The sequence below is a fragment of the Ipomoea triloba genome, chromosome 10 (assembly GCF_003576645.1).
Source record: "Ipomoea triloba cultivar NCNSP0323 chromosome 10, ASM357664v1".
Taxonomy (NCBI): Eukaryota; Viridiplantae; Streptophyta; class Magnoliopsida; order Solanales; family Convolvulaceae; genus Ipomoea; species Ipomoea triloba.
Window position 1 is genome coordinate 5,406,688 of NC_044925.1, and position 26,653 is coordinate 5,433,340.

General features: G+C 36.8%; 3 protein-coding genes and 1 pseudogene across 3 annotated transcripts; 1 reads left to right on the plus strand and 3 right to left on the minus strand.

The window, feature by feature from the left end:
* Window positions 1-1,452: 1,452 nt before the first annotated feature.
* LOC116033052 (glutaredoxin-C1-like) lies at window positions 1,453-2,601 on the minus strand. Its single transcript, XM_031275808.1, has 2 exons — window positions 2,586-2,601; window positions 1,453-1,965 (listed from the first exon to the last, which is right to left on the minus strand). Exons 1-2 carry the CDS (start codon window positions 2,599-2,601, stop codon window positions 1,553-1,555), a joined length of 429 nt encoding a protein of 142 aa, XP_031131668.1. The 3' UTR covers window positions 1,453-1,552.
* Window positions 2,602-4,803: 2,202 nt separating this feature from the next.
* On the minus strand, window positions 4,804-5,877 carry LOC116031571 (germin-like protein subfamily 1 member 13). Its single transcript, XM_031273812.1, has 2 exons — window positions 5,720-5,877; window positions 4,804-5,562 (listed from the first exon to the last, which is right to left on the minus strand). Exons 1-2 carry the CDS (start codon window positions 5,841-5,843, stop codon window positions 5,000-5,002), a joined length of 687 nt encoding a protein of 228 aa, XP_031129672.1. The 5' UTR covers window positions 5,844-5,877; the 3' UTR covers window positions 4,804-4,999.
* A 4,728-nt stretch (window positions 5,878-10,605) lies between these two features.
* On the minus strand, window positions 10,606-12,822 carry LOC116033053. The gene is made up of 4 exons (XM_031275809.1): window positions 12,664-12,822; window positions 11,588-12,528; window positions 11,059-11,507; window positions 10,606-10,974 (listed from the first exon to the last, which is right to left on the minus strand). Exons 2-4 carry the CDS (start codon window positions 12,525-12,527, stop codon window positions 10,606-10,608), a joined length of 1,758 nt encoding a protein of 585 aa, XP_031131669.1. The 5' UTR covers window position 12,528; window positions 12,664-12,822.
* Window positions 12,823-16,890: 4,068 nt separating this feature from the next.
* LOC116031574 lies at window positions 16,891-17,368 on the plus strand (annotated as a pseudogene).
* Window positions 17,369-26,653: the final 9,285 nt, after the last annotated feature.

Below are 26,653 nucleotides of genomic sequence, written 5' to 3' on the forward strand. Positions count from 1 at the left end.
GATGAGAGAGGTAATGAGTTAGAGCATAGAGGAGGACAGAAAGAGAAAAAAAAAATCACAATGAGTATGAGTTTTTTTTTTTTTTTTTTTTGGTGTGTGTGTGTGTTTTGCAACCTGGGGGAGAAGGGAAAAAAAAAGAATAAAAGTTTAAATTACTTACCTTTGTCATATCACAAAAAAAAAAAGAAAAAAAGAATGTAAAGTCAAATTTCTGACAAAATACAGGTATTTAATAATAATAATAATACAAGTTATACATTGCCGTAAAACTTTGTCCTCACTAAAAATGACATATGTCATTACTAGATTAGATGACCGGAAAACACAAGAGTAAACATGTAGACTATAGAAAATTGAGAGTACTTTCGTTATCATTATTTCATAATGATAAACAATAACTCAATTTTGATATTTAAATTACTTATAGATTTAATATGGTAAAAATAATCAATGGTTTATTATATTAGTAAATATAATAAAACTAGTCCACAAGAGATATACATAAAATATCTTTTAGTCAACTAGAAGACTTAATAGTGATACGGCGTCGTATTGGACTAAGGGTTATATGTTTAGTAATTTTTATAAAAAAAAAAAAATTAGTGAAACGGCGTCGTATTGGACCCAATCACCCAGGTCCACGGCATAATTTGCAGAATCTCTTCCAAATCTCCCAACTATTATAAGAATATTTACAGAAGAGTTACTCAAGTACTTATTTCAATTGACTATGAAGATGTGTACTGAACAATAAATAAACTAACACAAAATAACAAGGATGATAAAATGTACAGGGTACAGCTACCCCCCCCCCCCCCCCCCCCCAAAAAAAAATCTATGCTCTTCCTCTCATTAAAACTCCAAATTACTAAAGGGATAACCTAACCAATTTACTCAAATTATTTACTTATTAATCATATAAGGTTACGAGTTTGATTCTCAATTGAAATGACATTGATTTTTTGGTTTGAACTAATCGTAATAACTTAGGTTAGTTTATTTTATTTGCCGATTAGAGTCTCAAAGACCTGATAAAAAATAAAACTCCAAAATTAACAAAGATTAAGAAGCATTGAAAGTGTTGGGAAAGACTGGTGAAGGATTAAGTCTAGCAATTGGTGATTAGGAGGAGGGGTCAAATCTAACATCCTACCTTTAAAAAATGTGCCAGTATATAATGAAACAGAGTTGCATCTTCCTTACGAGTTATAACTTTTGATGTATTGATTAATTAAAACCGGGTCAAAAACAGGTGAATAGATTTTTGAGCATCCACATTACCCAATTTGACAAATAAGTGACATTATGAAACTAAATAGTAAAACAGAAGAAACATGAATTAAAAACTGTAAAATTAAAGAAAAAAAGAATTTGATTAACATAAGAGGCCGGGAGAATTACATTTGAACATGAAATTAATTAAAATCCCTATATTATATTCCCGTGCTAGAAACCAAAAAAATATAATCCTCCTACATACGTTCTATACTAAGTAGCAAAGCAGGGGTTATAAAGATGGCGGACATCTTTTAAGCAGAATGCAAAAGGGTATTCAGAGCCAGAGAGCTCCGGCGTCTTTAAGGAGAGGGACGAGGGTGCCATTGATATGACAACCCATCACAGTATCAATCCCGCCCAAGAATCTTCCGCCCACGAAAACCGCCGGGACGGGCTGCTGCTGCCCGGGAGCCGACCCGGGCAGGTTTAGGAGAAGGTCGTAAATTTCGCGTCCGTGGGCGTCACGGTCGAGCTCGACGATGGTGGGGCCGACCCCGAGGCCGAAGAGGAGCTGCTTCACCACGTGGCACATGCAACAGCCGCTGAGCGTGAAGATCACCACCGCATTGCCGGAAGCCAGTGACCGGACCCTCTCGTAGATTGACTGCACGCTCATCTCCATTCTAATTGACTCTTTAGCCAACATTTTTGTTTCTAATAAATATTTCAAAACTTTTAATTTTCTTTCTTCTTGTTTGGGGTGTTAGAGAAATGGTGATGAGAGAAAGGGAGGAAAAGTGGGGATTTAAAGGGGGAGAAGGGGAGAGTAGATTGGATAGCCATAGTCTCCCCCGAGGAAGGGGACAGTGGTGTTAGTTTGGAGACAGAGAGGGAGGTGAGGGTGGTAAGTAGCGGACTAGCGATAGCTTATGAGTAAAGTAGTAACAGTAAGTAGAAGTAAGTGAAACCAAAGGAGGGCTGATGGATGGGGTTAGTAGTGGCAGCATTTGCATTTCAACCATTACTTTAATTTATTATTGTTATCAATGTAATTTTGCTGTGTTTAGGTGAAAGTCGTTCGAGTATTTGAGGTTATACTTTGACTAATCATTATTGGGGTAAACAATGGTTCTGCAGAAATCAGTTTGATTCGCGTGAGTGGTTGTGCACTCTCGTCATTTAAGAGAGATTGAAAGTTCGGACCCTCTTTCGTATGGAAAAACGAATCTAGTCAACACTTTGCCCCTTAGTTGGGCCGGCCCCCTGACCACATTTGAACTCCAGCACTTTGTCGTCACCTTATGGTTTGACCACATCTCAACTTCAGCACTAGTCTAAGTCAGTTAGTTAGGGTCTGCTCAGGACACCTCGTGATCTAACCATATCTTTGATAGTTAGGACTTCAATTCTCTGAGTCAGTTAGAGTCTGCTAAAAACACCTCATAGTCTGACCACACCTTTAATAGTTACGACTTCAATTCTTAGAGCTATCTTGTTGATGGGTAAATACGCAATTGGACTACGCGCGCACTTTGCCNAACAGCTTTGATTTTACGATTGAAGGCACGTTCAACTAAACATCGAAAACGCTCAAAAACAGAATATATATCTGACTTTAATTTCATAGGAAAATACCAAGTATAACGAGAAAAGTCATCCACAAATAAAACAAAATAACGATAACCCTCAGAAGAGAGTACAGGAGCAGGGCCCCAAATGTCCGTATAAACTAAATCTAGCACATTCGAACTAACAGAGACAACACGTGGCAATGGGAAACGTGCAGATTTACCCATTTGACACGCAGAACACACAGTATGAGAAGTTTTATTCGACTCACTAACAGAACAAGACTCCAAGACTCGATGTAAAACACGCTGATGCGGATGACCCAAACGATCATGCCACGTAGACGCCGAAGCACGAGCAGAAATAAACGCGGAAGGTGAACCAGAAGGAACCGGCAAGGTATAGAGCCCACCGGAACTATTGCCCCGCAAAAGAATTTCCTTGGTCCGAATATCCTTCACAACAAAGAAGGAAGGGTGAAACTCAAAAAACACCTGATTATCCGACGCAAAGCGCTGAACGGATAATAAAGAGGCAGAAAGACGGGGAACATGTAAAATATGAGACAACTTAAGAGACCTAGAAGGCGTAGAAATAGAAGCATGACCCACGTTACTAATAAGTAAAGGCGTACCGTCACCAACACGTAAAGTGTCGTTACCACCATATTCTTCAGAAGTAGAGAGGGCAGCTATATCAGGTGTGGCATGATGTGTTGCACCAGTGTCAGGCAACCAGGTATGAGCAGTCACGTTATTCGCCGAATCACCCTGATGAATAAAATTCGCTTGCGGAGAAACAACATAAGGCAACTTGTAACAAGACAAAGCCGAGTGACCAAATGAACCGCAAATTTGACACTGGATGGAAGAGCCTCTGCCACGGCCTCTCCCACCGCCACGTGACTGGCGACCTCCCTGAGCAGCGAAAGCCGCCGGTGCAGCACCTCCAGGCAATGCGTAATCATCACCGGCGATGAAGTCTTGCGCGCCCAGCAAGTCAGCAAGCTCAAGGAGCGTCACCGGATGTCCTCGAACCGCCAGCGAAGAGGTGACACCCTTGAACTCCGGTCGAAGGCCGCGGAACACGTACAGGTTCTGTTCTTCCAGCGTTACCTTCCGGCCGGCGAGAGCTAAATCTTCAACAATAAGCCGAGCTCGCCCGAGATACTCTGCCGTCGACGAATCTCCTTGCCGGAGACCATGGAGTTGGCTAAGCAAGTGAAGTTGGCGGGATTGAGAGGCGGAAGCGAGGGACTGCTCAATGGCATCCCACAACTCCTTCGATGTCCGACAGCCGACGGCGATGGAGAGCACCTCCTCGGACAGCGAAGAAACCAGGAGAGACAGCAACCCTTGATCACGGCGAGACCACGCAACAAACGCCGGATTCCGAACGCGGGCAGCAGCAGCGGACGAGGTAGCAGCAGACACGGCAGGGAGGAACTCCTCCGGGCAAGGACACGATCCATCAACAAGATCAATGAGATCATGGCCACGTAGAAACGGGAGAACCTGAGTACGCCAAAACAAAAAATTGCGGTGGTTGAGTTTGATGCTAATGTAGTGATGAGCAGAAGAGAGCGACGACACGGGAGCCGGCGCCGCAGAACTCACAGCAACATCTGAAACGGTCCGCTCAGAGGCAGAGCCGTCATTCGTAGCCATGGGAACAAGAACGAAACCCTAGCGACTGATACCAGATGAGAACAATTATGTTTGTATTAGAGTTCACAAAATATAACTGTAGGAATACAAGAGTATATATACAAGAGAATCATAAGTAAACTAGGACTGAGAATCATAAGTAAACTAGGACTGAGACTTATAGTATGACTCTATTATGTAGAGTCCTAATAGTTATGGATAATATAGTTAGGTAGAGATCCTTTCATCCTTTGCACGTTAAAAATAAAAAATAGAACTGCACGTAATAAACTGTTATTATTTTTTTATTTAATTATTTTATTTTATTTGTTAAAAAATAAAAACAAAAACAAAAAGAAGATATATGATGTAGACAATACACGTATACTTCCACACAAAGTCAAAATAACAAATACAGTATGAGATAATATCTCAATTATAACATTCAGTATGTATGAGTTTATAAGCGCACCATAGGCCATAGCTAGGGTGGTTTATTTATTAATATTAATAATTATGTATCTAGTGAAGGAAGAACCTTCAATGTGTACCAGCTTAATTCAATTCTAGTTGTTGTCATACCAAAATTGTGATTGAAGATATTGAATCACTTTGTCATCAACTTGGAAAGCTTTAGTGAGAACATCAGGATTGATTGGTGGATCAGAACCAAAGACAGCATTGGCAATAGTAATCACTCCTGGATTTTGGCTACTCAGACCAGCAAATGCAACAGCTTGAGTTTTTCCTATGTTGAATTGGAAATGAATGAGACCTTCTGGGAATACAAAAACATCTCCGGGATATAATGTCTTTGTAAAAAGCTTGTTCTTCATTCCTGGTGGTGGGTTAGAAAGAACGAACCCAACGTAGAGGGTGCCCTCCAAGACAGCAAGGACTTCAGTTGCTCTAGGGTGGGTGTGAGGAGGATTCAGACCATAGGGTGCAAAATCAATACGAGCCAATGAAATGCCGAGAGTATTTAGACCTGTTATATTGGCCACATTCACGGTTGAGACCTTAGAACCAAGCGGATTTGACGTGTCTCCAGGCTTATTAAGGCCCCGAAAAAGGAAGTCATCAGCATTGACATCATCCGGATTCTTGCAAAACTTTCCATTCACGAACACTGCAAACACAAATAAAGAAACAAAAAGGGTTGCGTTACAATAAATACTACATATCATGGTTGAAGTAAATTTAATGTACTATATATACTATAACACTATAGAAACTTAGCCTATCAAAAGAAAATGGTTTGAGACAGTTTATTTGGATATACTTACAAACATCCTTGGGATCATCAATTGCAACACAAAAATCCTGCAAAGGATCGGGATCTGATGCATTGGCAAATGAAGATGCCAAAGCCATAACGCCAATGGCGACCAAAAGAAACCTAAGAGCCATGTTTAGCAGAGAAGAATAGAGTAAGAGAAGCTAAAACTTGTTGAGGTGGTGAGGAACTAAGCATGGGAGGGGTGGCTATTTATAGGCATGTCTTCTGAGACTTAGTCACCAATTTATAGGTATAATGTAGAAATAGTATTTTTACGGGATTACTAATTCAATTCCTTTTACTTGAAGCCTTATTGTGTTTTTGAAATTTTGTAATCTCTCATCACCAACTACAAGAATTGAATAAACATCATGTGTACGTACTACAGTGAACTCTTCGAATTGGTCATTTGTTAACATGTTGGAACTACTCCTTCTCCAACTCCCAAAATTCATTTTATTAGTTGTTAAGTATGTTGTATGTAGATTACTCTTAATCACAAAGTGAGACACCCTAATAAAAAACAATGTTTTGAATTCATTGCGAGTAATCCAATAGTTTCGAAATCATGACCTTCTCGTTACAAGTTTGTATAAATGTATAATTAGTTATCCTGGTTGGGGTTACCCCCAACTCATCTTATGTTTTAGTGGCCAACCGCCTAGAATTTTGGCGAAATCTCCGTTCTAGAAGGTCGGTCGACTAGGTCGCGACGGACTAGCTAGGCAGTTGTCTAGGAGGCCTAAGTGGGCGTCTTGGCCGCGCAGGCTAGCTATTTTTTTGTGTTTTTTTTTATAAATTGGTTATTTTGCTCAAACTGATGCCATTTTTAGTTAAATAACTAAATTGTTCAAATCGGTAGCAAACCCAAAGAAATGCAATAAAAATTTTTGAAATCAGGTACTCTAATATTAGTACTTTGTGAGTTGTGACTTTTTGTTGTGTTTTGATTCGAAACCAAATGTTTTTAGGTTAATACTTAATATTTTAGTACTAACTATTAAAGTATTAAATAGTTAATAATTACTAAGTCTTAATTTAAATAAAAAAAAAACTTTTATCAAAATTTAAAAAAAAAAAAAAAAAAGGACGCCTAAGCGCCTAGCGATTTTTGCAACCTTAGGTAGTGGTGGCGGTGGTGATACACTGGTAGCGGTGGCAGTGGTGGTGGTGGTAGACTCGTAGCGATGGCGGTGGTGGTAGTGATGGTGTAGTAGTGATGTTGGTGGTGTGGTGGTGGCGGTGACGATGATGGTGTGGCCATGTTGGGGTGTTGGTGTTGGCAGTGATTACGGTGTATTAGTAGTAGTAGTAGTATTATAATAATAATAATAATCATCTTAAAATTAACTTTAAAAAAGAAGATATAGTGAAGATAGAGAGATGAGAAAATAAAGAATCTGAAAAATGACTTTTGACTAAAAAAATTAGGAAGACATTTTTTGCCAAATTAAACTTTTTTCTTTGAAGATAATGAATATTTTTCTTTGACTTCATTTTCTTTGAGGACCCAAACACTGGAAAATTTAAAAAATGACTTTCGAAAGTCATTTTCCGAGTTTAATTTCCAAATGGACCCTTAGTTCATGAGCAACCTATTAAGGCTGTGGCTAGTAGCAAAAGTTTTGAACTTGTTACCTGCTCTAATAATAATTATCAAGACAAAGTTTTTATCACTAGTCTAAAAAGTAAGGACACAACTTTATTTTCTTATACTTGCGTAGCAATCAATGTCACGTTTTAGATGTTGAACTCGACTCTCCAAGTCATTACTCAATACAACTAAAATTGTCACAATCTTACAAAATTAATACTATATTTTGCAATAATGTTTTACTAGGGATAAATCATCCATGCATTATTTACAACGAGTTATGAAACATTCAAGCGGCCACCTAGAAGAAACATTCATAATTGGTGGTTTTTGAAAGTCCACCAAATGTTATACTTACCCATTTGAAAATATTGCAGCACGTGATGACATGCATCAAAGTAAATCCTTGAAATATGATTATATATGTTTGAAAATAGAGTTAGGCATTAAGGTTGCATTGCGTAGGGATCAGGTATAATGTGCTTAATTTTCTAGGATCGATTTTTCCTTATATATACTCCGTAATATTTATTGCAATAACTTTTATATCGTCTTATACAACTTTTATTTTTTTAAGAGTAATACTACATTACTCATAATTTTTACTTCCTTAGATAACAAAATTTGATTAGTTACTTTTATATTTGATTAATAGATAAATTTATATTTTAACATTAGATGTAGTTGGTCAATTCACAGTAACTAATGAATTAAAAGAATTTTTTTCTAGTACTACTGACTCTGTTACAATATAGTATCTATTCATAATTACTTTCTTGACCTACTAAAGCACAAGAATCAGCATTATCTCCACTGAGGCTCGAACCCTCTTAATCGAGCTCGTCGCACAAGATCTTCCTAATGCGATTTACCTTTCTTATGGGGTTTGTATGCTATTGCACAAAATCAAAGTATATATACGTATTTAATACACACCTTCAAGTAATAATTGTGGGTTTCTTATCACCCAAAAAAATAAAAAATCTAATGTTGACCTCTCCTATTTCCTAACAACTATTTTGACGCATATAACCCCATTTGGATTGGTACATACTAAGTCAAGTTAACTAATCTTATACTACAATTTAATAAAGTTCAGTCTTCTAATACAACTAAAGTCAAATATCATGTTATATATGGATAGGGACACCTGTGTCTAATGTCCAAAAATATTTTATATTTATCCTTTCCGAGTTTCCACACCTGCTTCTGTTTAATTTTTAATGAAATTTATTCCACTACTTTTAAATCACAAATGCATATTTTAAAAAAAATATTCAATTATTTATTCAATTTTTAATTTTTATATATTTATTTTTAATTATTTCACTACTCACTAGTACTCGTGTTTAAGTTCTCAGCATTGATTGAATTAAAGAATTGAAAGCTTCAAGTATCTAAATAAATAGCTTTTTTTTTTCAAAAATAAAAAAATAAAAAAAATAGCTTGGACTACAAGTCTCCAAATGTTGTGATAACAATTAAGCTAAGTAAGCTTGGTCAGAGGGTGGAGATTTCATAAATTAAATATCCACTACTAAGTCAAATAATCTTTGCAGTTCATATACTATACTCTCTACTAGGATTATTTTCTTTATTATCATTTTTTATGTTAGAAATGATAATATTTTATTTTATTGGTTTAAAAAATAGATTATACAAAAAGTACTAAAACAAAAGGCTTCATTCACTTAACTATCCCTTTCGAACCCATTTTTAACATCAATCAATATTAAGTTATTAACTCAACTTTTTAAATTACACATGTTATCCCAATCAGCACAAACTTGTTGTTAACCTGTTAAAGATGCTAATTTACTCTTCTTTTTTTTCGAGTTCATAGATAAATTTAGAGCTTATTTGAGTTCAGTGGCGTAATTGCTATCCCAAATAAGTCAATGGCTTATTTGTACCTTTTCCCTTTAAGGCTGTGTTTGGAAACTCAGAAAATGATTTCCAGAAATCATTTTCCGGGTTTTCAGTGTTTGGCAAGTGAGGGGAAAATGGGGTCAATGGAAAATAAGGCTTCAGTCAACGGAAAATGGAGTCACTTTTCTGAAAAAATGACTTTCGAAAATTTTTTCCGGAACTTTACCATTCTCATTTGCGTCGTCTTCAGGCGGGCGCCTCGTCTACTTTGGTTTCAAAACCAGTCGCCGACCGCGATTGTTTCTAATTTTTTTTTAATTTGTTTTTGGTTAATTTGTTGTGATTTCTTTTTGTTAATTTGTTGTGATTTTTTCCCTTTTAAAAAAATTATTTTGTTGTTCATTTTCTGGAAAATGAACCAAACACACAAAGACAGTTTTCCGGAATAAATTCAAACACTGAAAATGAAGCTATTTTTCGGAAAATGACTCATTTTTCAAAAAAATATTTTTCAGAAGTCATTTTCCGACTTTTCAAACACATCCTAAATTTTTAAAATTTTTAGGTTGTGAGTCGAGTTGATCAAGAATTTTTAGTATCTAACATGTCTTGGCCCAAATTATAATTAAGTCATCTCGCTCCAACTCAAATCCTTCAAATAGTGACAAGCATATGGTGGCCCAACCCATATATTTGACATCAAAGAAATCCAAAGTTATAGAGCATCCTAAAGAGCGATTGTTATGCTATGGACTCGGGTCTATGTTTATAATTTTAGAATTTTATTTTCACAATTACAGAATTTTATATTTACAATTTCATAAATCTATATTCAATAGTATAACACTATTTTTGAATCTATATAACAAAATTGTGAATATAGAGTTCAAAAATTGTAAATATTGAGTAATTTAATTTTGTATATTGAGATCTAAAATTTTGAATATAGAGTTCTAAATTTGTAAACACAAAGTTCTGTAATTGTGAAAAAAAAAAAAAAAAAAAAAAAAAAAAAAAAAAAAAAAAAAAAAAAAACTCTTCGCCATGTTCATTAGACTCCTCTACGGTTTAATCCGGTGTAGGGTGGGTTTTCCATTATGTGTGGAGTGAATATTGCTTCATGGGTCAAAGTGATGCACGAAAACATCAAGTCATAAAAAAGAGGAAATACTTGAAAGAGTACGATAGTCTGACTGACACAAGAACGGGGTCAGCCTCCCGAGCACACGAAGGAAAACCTAAAGAACAATTAAAGGAGAGCAAAGCGGTCAAGGATCTTAATTGCATGAGGATGTTGCAGAAGGATCAATCGAACTTGTTGAAGGCTTGCTGAATGGTTCTGGACCAGGAGGTGTCAGATCGGCGGGTAGCACAACACGGACCTCTTCCCAGTCGTCCGGAAGGGCAGCCTCCAGTGTGCGATACAAGTTTTATTGCATCCCCTTTTTTCCCTTGTGGTATCCCCAGCCAGCCACCCTACGGAGCATCTTTGATATCACTGGATCATCCCGAAACATGTAGAATAGAGGTAGAGCAGCTTCCTCAGATGGGCACAGAGTAGAGAGCAGACCAGGTATTTCGGTCGGATGAGAGGCGAAATGAGCAATGGCGTCCCTGCGAAACTGATCGGATTTCGGATATTGCTTTAAAGATTCCTCCAACTGGGCCACCCGCGCGCGATAAGACTCAAGTTGGTTTTCCAAATCCCTCATCGTGGCTTTAAATGCTTGTGACTCTTCTTCCCGCTTCATGGCATATAGTTGACACCGCATGAATAGCTCGGTGCTTGTGTTTGCAACCTGCCACACGATCACGCACAAATAAAAAAAAAAAAGAGGATGTAGAGAGCCAGAACGATTGACAATCAGAGGAGAAATACGTACGTAGGATAAGTGTTGGGCCATCTTTGCGGCGACCTCTTCATTGGTATCACTGACGACACTCGCAGGTGGGGGGCCTAGCTCGGACAGTAGGTTGAACATTTTTGGTAGATCAGCCGTCCCACGAACAAGTGCACGTACGTGAGGGGGTCCCTCTTCCGCAAGTCGAGGCATCTCACGATTGGTTGCGAGTGTACTACCAGGAACCTTAATTTCAACCTCAACCTCACCTAGAGGACGCTTGCCCAATGACGTAGAAGGAACTGGAGCGATAGAAGAACTAGACGGAGGGGGTCCAATGGGTAACTGGTCGGTCTCGTGGTGGTCAGATGGTGCGGACTTCCTTTTCAGAGTGATCTTCGATGATTGAGACTGATCAATACCGAATGACGACTTCCCCCCAGCACCTACAAATTCCTCAAGGTCAGGGTCAAGGTCCATTGCTAGATGACCTGCAAGATAAGTAACAAAACAAGTGAGGAATCAAAGGCAATAACAAAGCAGATTGCATAATGTCACACGTCCAACTCACCATCTGGGACAACCTGACGTTGAACCCCATACATCGGAGGGGGTAGATGAGCTGCAGCCAATGCCTCTGGAGAGTGATAATTATCCCAAGAATAGCACTCCGATGAAATCTTCTCGACTGCATCCTTGATCTCTAAAGTCTCAGGTGGTAGCACGCACTTGCGCATTCGACGAGACCACTCATTTTTGAAAGGCACCCCGTCTTTCAAAAACACTCGAAGAAACTTCCCCCTCCACTTACGGTTGTTATCAGGCAGACCAGAAACTTTTCCAAACAACCCGCGACATTGAATGATCACGAAGCTGGGGTGGCAATTCTTCCCCATAGTCTTTACAAGATGGAGGAAGTTGAACAAATCGATCGTGCAAGGAACTTGATGACGTGCACAAATTTGAGGGAAGCACGCAAGTATACGATGACCATTTGGCGCCACTTGGCTTGGAACTATGCCATAATAATTCACAAAATCAACAAGGAAAGGATCAAGGGGGATACGCATACCAGCTTTCAGCGAATCCAGATGGACACCTATCCATTTCTTGTAATGACAAGAAACGATGTTAGTCAGGCGTCGGTCAACCTCGTAACGGATCCCTTCTCCAATCAAATCTGCAAGTTGCTCCTCCTCCTTGGGAGATATTTCAACCGGAGTGGCAAAAGCTCCTTTGGGATCCAACTCGACGTAATCACCACTTGGCGTGATACTTTTGCTCGTCGAGGTTTCTTTCACCTTGCTCGAAGTGGAGTCGTCCGTTTGGATTTTCCTTTTCTTCAAAAGAATTTGTGAAGGGACAGATTGTGTGGGGGCGACAGGACGAGCCCTCACTTGTTGAGCATCGTCAGAACGATTCGGTGACCCACCCTCGGACACACAAAATTCATCCTCAATCAAATCATCATAATCATGGGCAAAAACGTTTTGGCTATCATCTTGCGACATGCTACACAAGTAAGGATGCGAGCAAATCAACAACAACGGTAAACCGTCAATATCAACAAGTAGTATGTTTTTTATCTTTGGGAACCAAGTTTAAAAAAAAAAAAAAAAAAAAAAAAAAAAAAAAAAAAAAACTTACTTGGTTAGAGTAGCTCAAGTTGGTAGTTGGTGTGCTTGAAGATGTGCAAGGGGGCTTGAAGTGAAAAAAATGAGAAGGGAGAAGGGTATTTATAGAGAAAACAATGGGCCTTGAAAAATGATGGGCCTTAGTGAAGTAATGGGCTTAAAAAAAAATATGGATTGCTCTAGCTTATGGAAGCCCAAAGATGGCATGTTGCATGGAGAAGGAAATTGTAGACCGACATGAGAGAAGATTGTCCATGATGTAGCCGACCGAAGAAGATGGCGAGAAAACATTTTCACTTCTCAAACCCGACAATTCTCGCGGATTCAAGAAGTGGGGGACTCGTGATGGGTAAATACGCAATTGGACTACGCGCGCACTTTGCCACCCTACTTGACAACCACTCGGTCGGTCCGCATCGACCACTCTACATTCCGTCGACATCCACTCGGTCGGTCCGCATCCACCACTCTACACTCCGTCGACAACCACTCGGTCGGTCCGCATCCACCACTCTACACTCCGTCGACAACCACTCGGTCGGTCCGCATCAACCACTCTACACTCCGTCAACAACCACTCGGTCGGCCTATTATCATCCTACGGGCGACTTATTGCCACCCTACGGGCAGCCTACTAAGGAGCTAGGAGATTCCGAATTATAGGAATCATTTGAGCTCCCCGAAGATTCTAATCGTTTGCAATGCTCGAGGCGACAAGTGATGGCATTTTGTGAGTAATTGCTCTGCCACCTCGAGCACGTCACGGAGATCCTGCAGAGCGACTGTTCAAGGTAACCAATGCCGACATGACACGTCAGACCATCCGCATGTCATCCGTTGAGTACTCACGTGACCTGCTTAGTATAAATAGGGGGATCACACCCCTCATTTGGGAGATGGAGAACTCATCAGTACTAGACTAATACACTTGCGATTTGATCATCATCTTTCTCTTGCTTACTTTTTATTACTGTTCGTCACTCGTAGAGCGATATAGCTTCGAACCGTTCAGTCGTCGGCCGGTGACCCACCGAGCGACATCCTTCACCACCCGTAGCACACGTATTCGTAGCGTAATCGTAGACCCCGTTTACATTAACGCTATCACTTGTAATCTTCTGTATTTTATTTATTGGAAGATATCCTATAAGTCTTATGTACTGTACAGTTTATGTTTTAATATTAGTTTATATTCTTTGAATATAAGATTTTGAGAAAGTTTCTTCACATTTCCGCTGGGCACTTGAGAGTGGTCATTAACTATTAGTCACTCTCCTTTTTCTTTTTTAATTTTTTTAGGAGTATTTTAATCCATGTTAGCACAACAACTTGAAAAAAACTCTATAAACCACCATGAATATAATGCCCTTTAATTTGGCCCTTATAGACAATGAGTTATAAATGTATATTTTACCCTCATTTAGCAAAGAGTACTTTTTGGATTTAATAATAAAATATCATTTGAATGAAATTGAAAAACTAATTTTATATTTTAAATAATTTAAGAATTAATTCTATATTACAAATATCACTAACGCTTGAAAATGATTGGGGAAAAAAGATTGAAAATGACATTTTCTTTTTTCTATTTTCTTTTATCTGTTAGTTGTCTTTTCTATATGCTTCAAACGAGGTCTAACTAATGATAGTAATTGTACAAGGCACCAGACAAGAATCCATAAATGGGAGCACAACAACTGATTGGTTTTATATGATGTTTGTTTAATATGGAGACCAACAACGACATATGCATGCACATACACATATACACACACCTACATTTAAAAAAAAATGCATAATATTTATTTATTTATTTTCTTAAAAAGGTTGAACTTAATGGTGTAAATAATGTGTCAAGTTACTCAATCTTGGCGCATCCATCTCCCACACTCGAAGAGTGCCGACTACATACTTTGTTTCCTTTTCTCAACCACTAGGCACACATACAAAAGCTTTTGTTTTGCAGGAAGAAAAATCACCAAACAAACAAAAATAATAGGGGGCATTGAAGCGATGGTTCCCATCATTACCACCCCAATCTATCAAGTGGTTCGAGACCCTGGCCGAACAATTCCTAACATACTTCGCGGGAAGCATGAAGGTCAAAAAGCACTTTATGGCCTTAGTCACTGTACAACAATGGGAAACTGAAACGTTGAAAGAATTCCTGGAGCTGTGGCAGAAAGAGTTGCAAACGGGAGAAGACCTGGATAACCGAACGACCCTGACGTTGTTTATGGAAGCTTTAAGATCCAGAGACCTATTCACCAGTCTGCGGAGGGAAATTCCTGAGACATACACCTAAGCTATGTAGTGGGCTAACAATATGCATAGACCGAACAAGCCTTACAGCAAAAGAAAAGCTGGAAGTAAAGCAACCATGTGACGAGGTCAGAACGTGTCCAGTGAATCGACCCTAAAAAAGATAAAGCAGATCAAGTACCCACAGAGGACCAACCAGCCTCTGTTACAGAGTGGTCTCTATACTTGGGTCCCGACATGTGTACGAGATATGACCACCCCGCTCCACATCTACAGCGAACCTGTCGCCGCCACCTCCCTTACAGCTAAATGACCGACCACAATGTGTCCAACCATCCTCTGGGAGGCATAACTTATTCATGACCTTGCTCCTAGCCACAATTTGAAATTTCATTTCTCTTGTTTGCTTTAGTTGCCTCGATTGGGCGTGAACCAACTCTAAAATTTCCTATAATCTACGAGGTGTTTGAAACCAAATTTGCTAGGAAACTTTAAATTGGACAACCAATGAGTGCATCTATTATGTTCGTTTTGGATGTGTAGAGTGTTGATAGTGCTATCACTCACCAACCTTTCACAAGCACACAAGAGAGAGCCTAAATGGTTGTGCAAAGCCAAGAGAAGCTGTTGATTTTGTTTTCAGATCCGCAGTCGCAATGATGGTGGTGAGGATGAGGAGGGAGAGAGCAAGAGTTTTTTCTAAGTTTGAATGGGTCAACACTGAAATAAGTTATCAAATTATTTTTATTTAAATTTCATGTCAGCATTATAGAAGGGTCACTTGATAGAAACCTGGAGAAAGTGTTAAGAGAACACAATTTTAAAATTGAATGTGACCAATTAGATCTTATTTTAGAACAAGGCCAGGGGTTAATTGAGCACTGGCAAGTGGTAGATAGGGCTATTTGACACTTCTGCCAAATATATACAATATAGTAATTAAAAAAATTAAAACATCAGAAACATTTTCGGAATGTGTTTGATGTAAACCGCACATCCAATGCATTTTACTATTTAAAAAAAGAACTCACAACTCTAATCAAAGAATTGCAACAAAATAAATGTAGGCTATATTATTTTGTTGAGAAGGTGTTGTGTCAACTAAAGAAGTGCCACAACTCACAAGTCTTCCATTCTCATCGTAGTGTTGCCTACAGTTAGCGTTGCTCATCACGCTAGGTACGTAGTGTTCGTCTTTCATGTATGTTTTGTACGTGCTAAAATGTATGTCAAATATCCTAACGCTAGATAGCCAGCCTATTCAATTAGAGTTGTGAGCTGCTTCTTCTTCTTCTTCTTTTTATTTATTTATTTATTTATTTATAGTTGGAATGGGTGGTGTTAATCATGATAGGATTTTTTTTTTTAAAGTAAAATAATGGCTCATGCATCCTTGGAGATTAAACTCATCTTTGGATAAAACATTTTGCTGAATCATTATATTGTTTACAACACTAATGATTAGTCAAAGTTGCCTCAAATATTCGAACGGCTTTCACCTAATAACCACAGCATTATATTATTAACAATAATAATAAATTAGGACCTTTCTTGTTTCCTTGAGTGTAGCATAGTTAGTTCCTCGCCTAACTTAAAAGTTATGACAGGAGGTAAGTGTGAGATAGAATGTCTGAATTGAATCCCTTGTATTCATACATTAAGACTGACTGGTGGACTGTGGCTTTAGGGACAGGGTCCTGCTGATTTGGGATTAATAATCAAGCAAAGTTAGGTTGAAATTATCTAAATTTTAAAAATAATTAATAATAATAATAATAATAAATTAAGGTGATGGTTGAAATGCAAATGCTGCCACTACTAACCCCATTCATCAGCTCTCCTTTGGTTGCACTTACTTCTACTTACTGTTACTACTTTACTCATAAGCTATTGCTAGCCTGCTACTTACCACCCTCACCTCCCTCTCTGTTTCCGAACTAACACCACTGTCCCCTTCCCTTGGGACTATCCGATCTACTCTCTCCTTCTCCCCCGACATCTATCTATCTCCCTCTTTAAATCTCCCTTTCTTTCATTCCCATTGCATTAACACCACAAACAAAAACAACAACAAGAAGAAGAAAAGTAAAAGTTCAAAAAATGCTGGCTAAAGAGTCAATTAGAATGGACGGCGGGTCGAGGAGCGTGCAATCAATATACGAGAGGGTCCGGTCCCTGGCTTCCGGCAATGCGGTGGTGATCTTCACTCTCAGCGGCTGTTGCATGTGCCACGTGGTGAAGCAGCTCCTCTTCGGCCTCGGGGTCGGCCCCACCANGGACGCGAAATTTACGACCTTCTCCTAAACCTGCCCGGGTCGGCTCCCGGGCAGCAGCAGCCCGTCCCGGCGGTTTTCGTGGGGGGAAGATTCTTGGGCGGGATTGATACTGTGATGGGTTGTCATATCAATGGCACCCTCGTCCCTCTCCTTAAAGACGCCGGAGCTCTCTGGCTCTGACCCACCCATCGATACCCTTTTGTATTCTCACTAGTTTTAACAACCTCTGCTTTGCTACTTAGTATAGTACGTATTTAGGAGGATTATATTTCTTTTTGGTTTCTAGCAATGGGAATATAATATAGGGATTTTAATTAATTTCATGTTCAAATGTAATTCTCCCGGCCTCTTATGTTAATCAAATTCTTTTCTTCTTTAATTTTACAATTTTTAATTCATACTTCTTCTGTTTTACTATTTAGTTTCATAATGTCACTTATTTGTCAAATTGGGCAATGTTAATGCTCAAAAATCTATTCACTTGTTTTTGACAGGGTTCTAACTAACCAATACTCCAAAAGTTATAACTGGTAACAAATGTGCAACTTTATTTCATTATATACCAGCATATTTTTGAGAGACAGGATGTTAGATTAGTTGGCCCCTCCCCCCAGCCACCAATTATTAGACTCGACCCTTCAATGACCTCCGTCCAACAATCCCCATAGCTATTAATTAATTGCTAGATTAATTTGGCCCTTCACTAGTCTCCTCCAACACTTTCAATGCTTCTTAATCTTTGTTGATTTCCTTTTGGCATTACATCCTAGACTCCAATGATGGCTACAACAATATCTACAAACTCTTCCCCTGAATCCACTGATTTGGGCGAATCCACCATCAACATTGGTTATGATTTTGCCATTCAACAAGAACCCTTCACCATTTCTTTCGATGCCAAAAATCCGTATTATTTTCCCTCTTCTTATGGTACAGGCACCAAGCTCTTTGGCAATGTTCTAACCATAGATAACTACCATCCTTGGGCAGGGATGATATATGACAATGGCGCTAAAAAGGTGCAACAATTTTGTTCCATCCAGCCATCATTCCGTACCAAAAAAATCAATGACGACTTACTAAGCACTACTTTCGTTCCATCCAATCATCAACTAGTTGACATATTTACGAAGAGCCTCATTCCTCAATCATTCGATGCCATCACTTACTTCTAAGCTAATGTACTACTATTATGCTTGAGGGGATTGTATAAGAATATTTCATATCGATTATATATATATTTAGTCATATTATTTCCACACTATTAGACTATTAGTGTATCATTTTAGATAAATAGCATTATTATAGGCATTCTTACCTTTTTTTTTGTTTTGAGTAATCACCTTCTATTTATTTTACCATTAAATCTGTATTTCTATTTATTTTTAATTTCTAGCACTGAAATATAATAGGGATTTTAAATAATTTCATTTTCAAATGTAATTCTCCCTCATTACGCTTGATCTTAGCCAAAAGGCCGAGAAAGATATATTCTCCCTCATGTATGTTAATCAAATTCTTTCTTCTTCTTCTTCTTTTTTTTTTTTTCTTTTTTTTTTTTCTAATTGGTACTTCCGTTTTACTACTTTTTTTTTTTTGTTACTTATTTGAAGAATTATGTAATATGTATTGTCAAATATCTATTCACCTGTCTATATACGATGCCAACTCTTAACAAATACTGCAAATGGGATGAGGGCAGGTGGTCAGGTGATCGTCCTCGACCCTTGGGGTCGATTAAACCCATTTTGGTTTGGTATTTTGGGAAAATATGTTTTCTTATCTTTAAGAAGTTATATCCTAATTCCACAGTTTTGTAGATTACATTCCTTTCACCGTTATCAATCAATTTGATGAGCACTGAGTAGCGGCTTGCCATGCTTAACACCCCTCCTCATGTCTACGAAGATTCGAATCCATGACTTTTTAGTATTAGATTAGTTTTAATACTAAATTAAAACATGTGCTCTATTTCAACTAAAAGGTTTAAGCTGATAGTTTGATTGTACATTTATGTTTATATATTATATGCTCAAAAAACAAAAAATACTTTCGCATAGCATTTTTTAATTATAATTTCCCTTGCAATTTACTTGTATCTAAACGGTTGTATTGATCGACCGTTAACTACACAAGTCATAAAGTCAACATTGGCAATGTTTTTAGAGATCGAAACAAAAACGTATGTGTTTTTACTAGGACCTCGAGTTTTGACCCTATTAATTTTATCCATTTGCTTGCACGGTTAATTATGCCATCCCATTGTTTTTACCATAACCAATGTATTTTGGACGAGGAAAGGAGGGTAAGTCACAAAGGCCCAGTCTGGTCACGATTTGAGATAGCAATTGAGTAGGCCAAATTCTCGAGAGCACTCTAGACCATCAACTAAGCCTAGGTTGATGAATAGGCATGAAAGGCATATAGTCGATAAGAAGAGGCCTTGATAGAAGAAAGTTGAGAATTATTGTGTGGACCATAAACAAAAAAAAAAACAAAAAACAAAACAAAACAAAAACAAAACAAAACAAAACAAAAAAACATTATTTGTGTACAAAAAAAAAATTTTTGAAAGTATATTATTTTATATACTATTAAATAATGCACATTTAGTACACAAATAATGTGCTTTTAGTATTGATAAAGATATGGGACCCTGGGATCCATTTTATTGGAAGTCTTGGCCCAAGGGGGTGAAAATGAAGCATGGAGCAAATGTTAAAAGAAATGCTACTAAAGAATATTGAACCAATAACCTCAAGCATAACATCACAAGTTCTAAACCACCAAGCTACCACACATCATATATATTAGAAAGTATGATGCTCTATTTACCCGTGTGAAGATCGATGGCATCTATGTAGTGGGAAACATGTGTATGGCTAGGAATGAAAGCAATATGGTGTCGTACATTTGTCGAGCATAAAAAATGTGATTAAGGTCTAACTAATGTCATTTTCCTAGATATTTTTCCTTTTTTTCTTTTCTTTTTTTTTTTTTTTTTTTTTTTTTTTTTTTGGTTGTCTTTTCTATGTGATTCAGGTCTAACTAATGAGAGTACAATTGTACAAGGCACCAGACAAGAATCCATAAATGAGAACACAACAACTACATGTTTTTATATGATGTTTGTTTAATATGGAAACCAACAATGACATATGCATGCACACACATATACACACATATATATAAGTCATACATATATTTTAATATTTATTTAATTATTATATATGAACAGTATAATAAATGTAAACAGCATGAGTCTATAAGTCTATTCGTTTTTAACTAAAATATCAATTTCACATATATAATATTTTTGTGATCATTTTTTTTTTATTTTACATTTTTTTCATCAATTTTAGTTTATGTTTTCATCATTTTAATTGAATAGATCATTTCGTTACTGGCACTAACGGTTTATACAAATATAATCAATTCCATGTCACCATTTTAACAAATATATATATTAAAAAAAAAAAAGTAAGTTCTCAATCAACTGCATTTTTATATACATTTGAACCTTTTTTATTTTTCAAATATTTTCAGGTAACGGAATAAAATAGTTACATGAAAAATCGACTAAAGGACATATATATTTCATATTTGGATGGGTTGTAAATGTTGCTAAATAGCTATTAATTGATGAAATTCAATAAAATATTAACAAAATAAATTACAATTTACATAACAAAAACAAAAACAAAAAAAAAAAAAAAAAAAAAAAAAAAAAAAACAAAACAAAACAAAACAAAATTAATAAAATAAGAGCCAACCAAGTATTTTAGCCATTCTTTATTGTATTTTTTTTTCAAAAACAAAATTTTTAATCATACATGTGTGAGACCGTCTCACGGATCCTTATTCGTGAGACGGGTCGGGTCGGGTCAAAGCACTATGCAAATGTCATACTTATATGTACAAATGTCATACTTATGTTGTAACCCCTCGGTTTTTCCGACAAAGTTAAGATTCGAGGATATCGTTATAAAATTTTTTTTTGGGCTATGACATTTAAGAGAAGACTGTTCGGTGCTCGAAATAATTTTTCTCTTAAGGATTAGTTATCGATAAGCTGCGAACTACGTACCTGTCACGAACCGAGAAAATTTTAAGGATATAGATTCAGTTCGAATTTTCTAGAATTGGGATTATTAAATATCATGCGATTAAACCTGAATTTTTGATTAGCTCAAGAGAAATCTTAAATGGACTGTAAGGGATAAATTGTTACGGACTCTGAACCTAAGTTTGGCGGATTACCGGAAAATTCCCAAAATTGGTGATTTGTGACGGGAATATTTTTACGATAATTTTGGTATTAGAATTTTCCCGAATTAAGTTATAATCCTCCGAACATTCATCTGATTTAAGCATAAACTGGCAAATTAGATTTGAGATCTTGTAAGGACTCCATGGGGTGTTGACATGTGGCAAGTGAATCTAGACTAAGATTGGGCAATTAATGTGGCATTAATGAGGTTGCACTTGCTTGCTTGATCTTCAAGAACAAGATCTACACTATCACACTCATCTCTCTCTCTCTCTCTCATTTTCGAACCATACTAGTAGGAGAAGAAGAAAAAAATTAGCTTAGTCTTCCATTGTGATCCAAGAACTCCTTAGGCATTTCTTCAACTCCAAGAGCTCCACTATAGGTAAGAACTTCGGTTTTGTTCGGTTCAATCCCTCCTAAGATTTAAGCTTGAACTTAAGATTTATGAAAATATTGCTATTATGGTATTATGTTAGGATCTTTGGTGAAGGAATCCAAGGAAAACACCATCAACTAGTACGGTTTTTAAAGGTTTCTACAAAGGTAAGGAATCCCTTAAGTTGGCTCAATCACTTGAATATAAACAATTGCTAGGAAATTATACGGTTAGGAATTTTTACGTGATAACTATGTGTTATGTTATGGATCTATAAATTGGCTTCAAAAATCCTTACTTTGATTTTTGGTAAATTCTAAGATACATGTTATAGCTATTTTATGCATGTATAGGTTGTATTCATGCCCATATAAATTTATACTTGTGAAATTATTGAGTAAAAAACCAAACTAGTTTCCAGCAGTGACTTTCGAAAATTATTGGGAAAAATTGGTGAGGTATTTTGACTCCAAATTTTGTAGACATGTAGATCAACGAGTGTAGAACCTACATATAAAATTTCATAATGATCGGAGTAGTGTAAGTATGGTTTTTGCTCATTTTCCCAACACTGGTCCAGTGAGAAAAATATTTCGGACCAGGGGCAAAAAGGTAATTTTCTGTGTTAATCCGTGGACCTTTTTGACCAAAAATTTTTATGGACATCAAGTACTATGAGTTAGGGTTCTACCATAAAAATTTCAAGTGAAAAAGAGTTCGGGAACTATTTTTAACGGCCCGATCTTTCGGGTGTCGCCAGCAGAAATCTCCCAGCAGAGGGCCGGACGCGGCACGGACGCGCGCGTCCGTAGGCGCCCAGCCTTCGGCACAGCACGCCGAACCAGCGACGCGGTCCGGACGTGCGTCCGCCGGGCGTCCGCTGGCGCGGCCAACCGCGAGTCCGCGCGACGCGGACTCGTTTCGACTTGTTTTCGACCCGGTTTTCCCCGATGTTTTTAACCTTGAGTGTTGTGACATTTTGAAAGCCTACGGGCATCCGGGAGAATATTTTTGGAAATTAAATAATTATTTTGGTATCCTACTAATTTGGAAGAGTATTTGTACTTGAAAATTATTATGACTCTATACTTGATTTTCTGTGACGTGACTAATACTAACCTAAGCATGCGGGTTGGGAAAATATATCTGAGTGAGTTATTGGTGATGGAGTCGTGTGATGAATTAAAGGTGGATGTGTTTCGTACCCCACCGTGAGTTAAACGTGGATGTGTTTTGTACCCCACGTGAGAGTTGGAAGGTGGATGTGTTGTGTACCCCACCGAGATCTAATAGTGGATGTGTTTCGTACCCCACTTATGAGTAAGGCGAGAATTGTGTACCATGGGTGATGTGTGAGAGCTAACCATCGGGTGAATTAATGACTGAGTTATTTGCTCGATTTACTGAAATGAAGTGAGATTACTTGTTGTTAAAAATGTTGCAGGTTGATTGCGATTGTTGGGTAATGTTATCTTACCTTGTTCTTGTTGAATAATTATTTTGAAAACCTTTGTTTATTTTCGAGTGATAATGGATATCCTTACTTAGCCGTCGCGCTAACTACACTTCAATGTGTTCTTATTAGATGCAGTCTAGCGTGGGCCCTTGTGGCCGATGAGCTCTGAATAGGACGGGAGTCGAGGTTGAAGACTACTCCATCCTAGAATAGACACTCTGGAAGGATTAGTTCCATATGTACACTTTTGAATGTTGATGTGATTGTTTGAGGTTGTAAGTTTAGCCTTAACGCTTGGGTATAGGAGTGATACCTAAGCGTGGCGGTAACACCCAGTTTTCTGCTGGTTAGACGCTTCCGCAATGTATTATATTTTAAGGATTTTGTAATAAATCCAAGAGGTGAAAATTGGGGTGTTACATATGTGCTCAAATATAACACTAATTAAAAATACAATTTTTGTTACTTATAAGAGAAAAAGTAATACATTTTTCATAATAAGTAATATTGATAAGTGCTGCTTACTTATAAGGGCAAATATAATACTTTTGTGGGAAAATGTAATACTTTTAAATTGAAATGTAAAAGTATTGTACTTTCCCTTAAAACTATTACATTTACCCTTATAAGTAACAAAAATTTTATTCCTGATTAGTATTACATTTGAGCATATAAGTATGACATTTGTGCATATAAATGTTACATTTGTATCTTGACTCGACCCGTCTCATGGTGAGACGGTCTCACACAAGTTTTTGCCAAATATTAAATGTGAGTATTTGGATATTTTATTTCACTTCAAGAGCTTGTGGTAAAAATGTAAAATCATGTGTCGTAGTACACAAACTAAAAACTACTTTATATATTTTTAGAAAGAAGGTTAGTCCCTTGAATTTTACATGATGATTGATCAAATAGGTTCTTGAACTTTCAAAATGTACAATTAAAATTTTCAATTTATTAAAATCGGTCAAACAAGTTTAATTTACTGGTAATCAATAACTTACGAATAAAATTACCATTGTTAATTGTCGTTAACTGCTATCAATAGCAAAATCGCCGCTATGAAGTTGATTGTAGTCAACCAAAAATTAGTCGCCTTCTTCCGATCGATAAAAAAGGTGAGCGAGTCCTATCACCTTCTTGAAGAGGAAGGTGACCGGCGACCTTCTTCAAGAAGGCAGCCACAAGTCTCCTTCTTCGATCTAACGAAAGCAATTGGCGTGGTCACCTTCATCACAGAGAATGACGATCATTTTTTGTCCTAGATTATTGTGTTACGATCATTTTTTGTCCTCCACCAAACTGTTTAAATTCTGTAAAATACAAGGACATTTAGATCTTCAATTATGAATTTTTTTTTAAAAAAAATAAAATATAGCAAATCAACCTAAAAAGATCGAAATGTCCTTGTATTTAACGACATTTCAACAGTTTTATTGACGAATGATGACTAAAAATAGTCCTGTAACAATAATATTAATATCAAAAGAAAACATTTTTTTAAAAAAATAACTAAAAATAAATTGTCACAAATAAATTTAAGACATAAAATAGAATTATCTCTATATATTTTCCCCTTGGCCAATCAGTTAGACAAACACGACAAGATCAAAATATATATCCTCCGACGCACTCCATTACATTTTCCGTAGAATATGACATAAACAGGTGTCGTGGCACACTGGCACCTAATAGTTAGTAATGTTGACCATGATGTTAGTTTCTGACTTCTCTGAATTCCAACGGATATGAGGCCCACCCCACCCCCTCCGCGCCCCAATATGCATGATACTGCATGCCTTTGACCAATCAGTTAATTCTATCTTCTTTCAAAAAAAAAAATAAATAAATAAAAGAAGATATGTGATTGTATATTCTCGTGATATCTCATCACTTGGGATATGCTTGGCAAACCTAGTTGAAAAGTTATAAGTTAGAAGCTAAAATCTGAAGAGTTGTCATGTTTAAAAGTGTTTGGTAAAATTATCTTTTTAATAAGCTGATAAATGTAAAAAGACTAAAATGGACATCTTCATAAAATTTAAATAGTTTTAAATTTAAATAAGTTTGTTTACGTATTAAAATATAAAATAATTAAACCAATATAGTTTAATAAAATATAAAGTAATAACATATATTTGAAAATATATGAAGTAAAACAAAATATTTATAGTTCATAAAATTAGTTCATATAAAAATTAATGTTCAAACACACAAATGTAAAATTGAAATTACAACCAAACATATTAAAGACAAAATGTCAAAAAAATTTAATTAAGATGGGTAAAAGATATCGTTATTTAAAATAATAAGGATAAAGATGAAAAAAAGTTAAGAAATTCCTTGCTTATTTTTTAAGCTCTTATTTTAAGTTACTAGCTTATTTTGGAAAATTACCAAACAAAGCTTAAATTTTTAAATCAAGTTTTTTCTCTCTAAAAATGAATTAAATAAATGTTTGAGAGAAGAGATATGCAATCTTATCTAAAAAAAAAAAAAAGATACTATAATAGGAAAGAATAAAATTCTTATCATGTATTATAATTTTTTTTGGACGAATAAAAGAAAATGAATAAAAATTATGGGTTTTTATTTTTGGTTTGTGAGAGGTGTTGGTGTATATGTCACCATCGGATTATTTGGTAAACGGGAAAGCACTCGTGAAAAATAAGTGGAGTTGTTTTAGTTAATTATCTTAAGGAGATTATTAAGAAACAAGCTTATGATAAAGTTGTTGAGAAAGTTAGAAAAGAAACAATATCATAGATGCAATCTAAGTTTGATATCATAAACTCTCAGCTTGAATATTTGATGAAGAATGCACAACTTTGTCCACCAGTCTCATATGATTTTAAGTCTTCAGTTGACACAATTCAAAGCGTGCATATGCCTTTTGATCCACCACTTACTCATAGTAATTGTCACTATTGATTCATATGCATTAGTCAGATTCAGGTAATATTAAAAGTTTTATAGTATTATTAAACAAATTATTTGAATAGGAGAATTAATATTGTGTACATCTTATTTTGTTTGAACTATTAGATTACGACACCTTTTCACCTTGCCATATGCCCGGTTTGTGATGCAATATCCGTAGTTGCAAAAGGAATGGTTCATAAAATTGGACTTGATACTTTAGTACACAGTCAATGAGTCTTACCCAATCATGTTAAAGTTGTTGTGGATAAGGTTGTTCAAGGTGCAAAGGCAACTCCTTTACCATTTCCAAGTCAATACTATAACACTACGGTTGTCAAAATGGGTTGAGGCCCGCCGGCCGGTCCGCACCCGCCACGCAATGGGGCGAGTTAGGGTTATGAAAACCAAGGATCGCTAAGGAGCGGGCCTAACGGG

Bases quoted from the DNA above. Each gene is read 5' to 3' on its own strand.
- LOC116031571 (XM_031273812.1), bottom strand. From the start codon at position 5,843: ATGGCTCTTAGGTTTCTTTTGGTCGCCATTGGCGTTATGGCTTTGGCA. The intron at 5,563-5,719 runs GTAAGTATATCC...TTGTGTTTGCAG, and splicing joins TGATGATCCCAAGGATGTTT to TGTTCGTGAATGGAAAGTTT.
- LOC116033053 (XM_031275809.1), bottom strand. From the start codon at position 12,527: ATGTCGCAAGATGATAGCCAAAACGTTTTTGCCCATGATTATGATGAT. The intron at 11,508-11,587 runs GTGAGTTGGACG...CTTATCTTGCAG, and splicing joins ACGTCAGGTTGTCCCAGATG to GTCATCTAGCAATGGACCTT. The intron at 10,975-11,058 runs GTACGTATTTCT...ATCGTGTGGCAG, and splicing joins TGGCCCAACACTTATCCTAC to GTTGCAAACACAAGCACCGA.